Below are 6,000 nucleotides of genomic sequence, written 5' to 3'. Positions count from 1 at the left end.
CACAGATAGTTGGATACAGTTTCAGGGGGCACCTCTAAGGTGCCCTCTGGGGTGTGTTTCACAATGAAATGTACACTGGCATCAGTGTGCATTTATTGTGCTGAGAAGTTTGATACCAAATTTCTCAGTTTTCAGTGTAGCCATTATGGTGCTGTGGAGTTCGTGTTTGACAAACTCCCAGACCATATACTCTTATGGCTACCCTGCACTTACAATGTCTAAGGTTTGGCTTAGACACTGTAGGGGCACAGTGCTCATGCCCTGGTGCCCTCACCTATGGTATAGTGCACCCTGCCTTAGGGCTGTAAGGCCTGCTAGAGGGGTGACTTATCTATACTTGCATAGGCAGTGAGAGGCTGGCATGGCACCCTGAGGGGAGTGCCATGTCGACTTACTCATTTTGTTCTCTCCAGCACACACAAGCTGGCAAGCAGTGTGTCTGTGCTGAGTGAGGGGTCTCCAGGGTGGCATAAGTCATGCTGCAGCCCTTAGAGACCTTCCCTGGCATCAGGGCCCTTGGTACCAGAGGTACCAGTTACAAGGGACTTACCTGGATGCCAGGGTGTGCCAATTGTGGATACAAAAGTACAGGTTAGGGAAAGAACCCTGGTGCTGGGGCCTGGTTAGCAGGCTTCAGCACATTTTCAATTCAAAACATAGCATCAGCAAAGGCAAAAAGTCAGGGGGCAACCATGCCAAGGAGGCATTTCCTTACAATGCTCTTTAATGGTCAACAGTTATTCAGGAGCTCGGTGGACGAAAGTTAAACCAACTAATTAAGGACAACGAAAAGCCAAGTCCATGGGAGCACCACAGTTTCAGGGAGGAGTAAGAAGAGGTTCATTTGCGGCTGCCAGCCATAAGAGGTAGCTTCCAGGCGGGAACCTCACATCAAGGGTTCCAGAGTGGAACCCAAAATACCACGATGCAACAGAGCTGGCAGTATCAGCAACAGGAGCACATTTCCTTTCAAAGAAGACCCAAATGAAGAGGTCAGTTGAGTAGAGGTGATGCTAACACCTCAAATAAGTGGACCTAAAACACAATTCACAAGTAGGTGGACGTTTGAAAAAACTTCCTCTAGGAGTGGAGGAAAATAATTTCAAACAAATGGATATTAAACACAATTTGATTCGGATATTATATAGAACTAATCAGATTCCCTCCAGCAAGGGGACCAAAGGCAAACATACACTCAAGAGAATAAATAATTCAACTTCTCAAAGAGGTCAGAGAATTATTGGACAAACTAGCAATATAACTGGTCCCAGAGAGAGGAATCAACAAGGGAAATTATTCAACATATTTCCTAATTCCAAAGGTAGACAGATCATTATGCCCAATATTAGACCTCAGGTTCATAAACAGATTCATAAAGAGCCAGAAATTCAAAATGACAACTTCACAGGAAGTCATTTCACAACTTCAAGAACAAGATTAAATGGCAACCATAGACCTGAAAGACGCTTATTTGCATTTTACAATGAATACAAGGCACAAAAAATACTTAAGATTTGTGGTAGACAGAACATACTATCAATTCACAGTACTTGCATTTAGGATAAAATCTGCACCAGGAGTGTTTACAAATCGCAAGTGAAGTGCAATACATGTATACCCATATCTCAACAACTGGTTAGTCCGAGCAAACTCATATCAAAAATGCAAACAAGACATTCAAGAGGTTATGAGGACACTGCACACGCTATGGTTCTCATTAAATATAGAAAAATCATCCCCAGAACAAGTAAATATTTTCTTGGGGGCAAGACTGAAACTCAATACAGGGAAGAGCATTTCCCAACGAGAAAAGGACCCACTCCCTTCTAAAGGAGATTCATTGTTACCGCAAGGAGCAAGCTCTGACAGTGAGAACAGTGGGGAAATTACTGGGAAAGATGGCATGATGTATTCCCTTAAGCAAGACTGCACATGAGACCTATGCAGGAGTTGCTTAAAAACCAATGGTCACAGGCAACAGGGAGTTAGAAGGATCTAGTGGATGTCACGCAGAAGCTACAAGGGGAGACTGTGTAGTGGAACAAGGAGAACATTATGCAGGAAAGGCGTTTCACACAACCAACTCCATCAGTGACACTTACAACACACACCTCTCATTTGGGTTAGGGAGCACAGATGGGGCTCCTCAGAGTGAGGGGTGCCTTAAAGGAAGAGGATGTGGTACAATGCATCAACCTCCTAAACTATTTCTAGCTCTCAAAGCATTGTAGAAACATCTTTGGGGGTAGACAATTTTGATTCAAACAGACAACAACTATGTTTTACATCATTACGTTGGAGGGGGTGGGGTTCAATCCCCACCCTTATCAAAGTTAGCTCAGCAACTCTGAAAATGGGCAGTACAGAGGAACATGGAGATTCAATGCATTTACCAGGGAAGGACAATAAAGAAGCAGACAGGCTGAGCAGCCAAGCCTCATGTTCTCACAAATGGGTGCTAAAACAGAAGTACAGAAAATATTAGAGAAGTGGGGAACTCCAAAAATAGACCTGTGCGCAACCCTACAGACCACAAAATGCCAGTTCTTTGCCTACAGATAACTGCACCATCAGTCTGTAGGGAATGCCTTTCGATAAACTGGTCAGAAACATTCGCATACACTTTTCCCCCAATCCCAATGTTACACAGAGTACTCAAATCCATTGTTACACAGAGTACTCAAAAAATGTAAGAGGAGTCAAAGGACATTAATTTTAATTGCACCTCAATGGGCAAGACAGGCGTGGTACTTGGAGATAATACAATTAACTCAAGGAGGAGTCCAAAGGCTACCAAGACAATGGGACCTGTTTCCATTGGAGGAGGGAAAAGTGTTACACCCAGAGCCAGAGTCTTTAAACCTACTAGCTTGGCTCCCGAAGACTTGGAATTTGGACATTTAAGGTTACCTAAAAAGACGTTGGCAGTACTAAAAGAGGCAAGAAAGCTGGTAACAAGAAAGTTTTACTTGGCAAAATGGTGTATAAAGAAAGCATTAGCAGGGAAAAGCACAAGAGAAAGGACAGTTTTAAAATATCTGGCATAGCTCTTGCAAGAAGGGCGTACATATGCATCCTTAAGGGTGAATCTAGCAGCAATAGTAGCATACACAAGAGGATACATGGGAAGATGTTTATTCACAGCGCCAGTAGTAAAAAGATTCCTGGAGGGAGCAAAGATACTAGCTCCACCAAGGAAAATGACAGCAACATCATGGAACCTTAATGTGGTACTAACCCAGCTCATGACAATACCATCCAAACCTTTACACAAGGGTACCTTGCAAATGCTAATGTTTAAAACTGCTTTTTTGGTAGCCATTACCTCACTACGTAGATTAAGAGAGTTACAAGCACTTATAACACAGGAACTGTATTTTCAAATTCACAAGGACTGAATAGTCATGAGAACAGATCCACATTTCCTACCAAAGGTGGTGTCACAGTTCCACATCAACCCAATCTATACAAATACCAAGCTTCTTTAAAAATCCCAAGTGGAAATAACTCTACATACATTAGATGCAAGACATTCAGTCATGTACTAGGTTGAAAGGACAAACCCTTGGAGAAAGGCTCAACAACTATTTGTGTCATTGGCAGACAGTTATCTAGGGAACCAGTAAGTAAAAACACCATAGCACAGTGGATCACATAGACAAATTCAATTGTGCCATAAAATGCCATAAAAATGCAGGAGAAAGGCTCACTCCACTCAAAAGAAAGGAACAACTATTGCCTTTTTGGCAAATACTCCATCACAAGAAATCTGCAGGGTAGCAACATGGTCATGTTAAACATGGTCATCAGTACACATCTTTGCAAAACATTATTGTATTGATATTCAAAAGAACAAGGAAGCCCAGTTGGGGGCAGAAGCTGCTACGACATCTGTTTTCAAATCAATGCCCATCTTCAACACCGCCACCACAAGAGTAAATAAACTGCTTTAAAGTCAGAAAAGATTCACGCTGCAAAACGTTAAGTTTCTTACTTGTAGGTGTCGTTTTTCAGCTTGAAGGATTTTCTGGGTTCACAAGCGACCTCACCCACCTCCATCAGGAAGATGGGAGTAAAAGAAGCAAAACAAAAAAAAACCAAAACCCAAAGGAATCTGAAGATGGCGACCAAAGGTGGGAACATCTGGGGGAAGTAGGACGATGTCACTGGAGGACACCAAAGGGTAATTCTATAGAAGCCCACCAACAAACAAAAAACAGGAGGACCTCAAAACAGTGGAGAATTTCGGACCCAACCACTAGATGACAGAATAATACACAGCATCTGAATCCAGAAAATTCTTCAAGCTGCAAAACTACACCTACAGGTAAGAAACTATGTTTTCTGACAATCCCAAAAATTTAGCCAGAGCAGAAGAGCGCTGTTGAAGCAAAAGGACACATTACATATAAAAGGGTCGGTTTTCTGTTGTTGGGGGAGTGGCGACAGATGATGGTTTGAGAAGAATATAGTCTCTTTTTTTTTTATAACTACTTTCAATACGAAAAATCACAAGTTTTGGTTGTAATCCTGCTTGAGTAGGTTCATTCTTTATAAAATATTGAACATTGCTTTTGTTAGTTCAGGAGTTCACCAAGTGCCTCATTTGGAAATCAGGAGGACATGCACAAAAGGTGTTATGTTTTAAGCAACAGTATTAAAGAAGAGGAACAAGTATGCATAGTCTATTTATGGAGAAGTATTTTTATGAGGGTGCTGGACTTCAGCACTTCCTCTAGATATACACAATTAACCAAAATGTTGTTTTTTAACGTGATTCACTGTATCCGATTCTACAAAATAGGATGGGTTTCAAATTAGGTTTAATTTCCTACACAAGATATGCTTGGAAGTAATAGTACAATAAAGAATCCTAAAACAAATCAGTAAAACTAAGCTCAAATAAAAATGCTTACATCGGACAGTAAGGGATGAGCACAAATTTAACAGGGACAGATCCCTACCAGAGAGAGCAGTTTACATTTGATACAAATACAAACAAAAAAGGTAAGAAAGAATGCTTAAACACAAGAGTCGGCTTACATTAAAATCGGATTACAAACATACAAAAACCCACCTCGTAATTGAACAGTATTTTTCCTGGGAAAATATACTGGCAACAAATATTTACAGTATCTCAGTGAAAAACGAAATCACATTTCTCGATATGGCACAATCCTTTATCAGAAATAAGTTTCAAATTCAATTTTTGATTTCATTTTTACTACAAGAATCTTGAAAGTGGTCTTCACTTCTGAAAAAAATAAAATCTCTTAAAAATTCTGTTTTCAACAAATGTAAACTAGAAATTCCTGAATATTACCAGTTTTATTTTGAGCGACTTAGTAGTTATTGTGCCTGAAGGAAAAACAGGTTTTAGTACCAGAGGCGAAACAGAAATACTGGGTTTGGATGAATTCCCACTTTGTCTCACAACTGTTAATATTAGAGTTCAAGGCGGAACCTGGCTACTAATGACAAGTGATCTGAAGAAATGGTTTCATTGGGAAGGCCATTAACAGTCCAAAGATCATGTTCTGTTAAAAGCGACAGTCTGCCAAGAAGTTTCAGGCCTCTGCGTTGCACTGTAGTTCCTAGAAAGCAAGATCGTAAAATAAAGTTAAACAGGGGTTTTGGAGAAAGAAAGAAAAAAAAAAAGAGAGAAATATATACACACAGAAAAACAACTTTAATATTAGAAGGGTCAGCAAAGGGTTCCAAACGGATACCATGTTATGTTAGTTCATTTTAGTGTTAATTCTGAGCGGTTATCAAAAAAGGTATTCTGCCTCTGAAATCAAAATTACTAACGTAAATGGGACAAAAGTGAGACAAGACAACGCAGTCACTGCATCCTACTTCCAGAACTGAAGATGCGGAGGGAGATCTTCAAATGGCTCCCAAGCAACACTAGAAAATCGGTGACTCATGTCCTAGCCACCAGTATGTTGGACTATGGAAACACCCTCTACACCGGGATCACCAAGCAACTTACTAGAT

The 6,000-nt window shown here is 40.7% G+C and overlaps 1 protein-coding gene across 3 annotated transcripts in view; it reads right to left on the bottom strand.

Moving 5' to 3' along the window:
- Window positions 1-3,119: 3,119 nt before the first annotated feature.
- ANGEL2 (angel homolog 2) overlaps window positions 3,120-6,000 on the bottom strand; it is a 288,166-nt gene continuing 285,285 nt past the window's right edge. For all 3 annotated transcript variants that reach the window (XM_069233907.1, XM_069233909.1, XM_069233908.1), the window contains exon 9: window positions 3,120-5,594. In XM_069233907.1, coding sequence (XP_069090008.1) covers window positions 5,446-5,594 — 149 coding nt within the window. In that variant the 3' untranslated portion in view covers window positions 3,120-5,445. The remainder of the gene's footprint in view (window positions 5,595-6,000) is intronic.

The sequence above is a fragment of the Pleurodeles waltl genome, chromosome 5 (genome assembly GCF_031143425.1).
Source record: "Pleurodeles waltl isolate 20211129_DDA chromosome 5, aPleWal1.hap1.20221129, whole genome shotgun sequence".
Taxonomy (NCBI): domain Eukaryota; kingdom Metazoa; phylum Chordata; class Amphibia; order Caudata; family Salamandridae; genus Pleurodeles; species Pleurodeles waltl.
The sequence above is the reverse complement of the archived record's forward strand: the minus strand, read 5'-3'. Positions and strand labels throughout refer to the sequence as shown.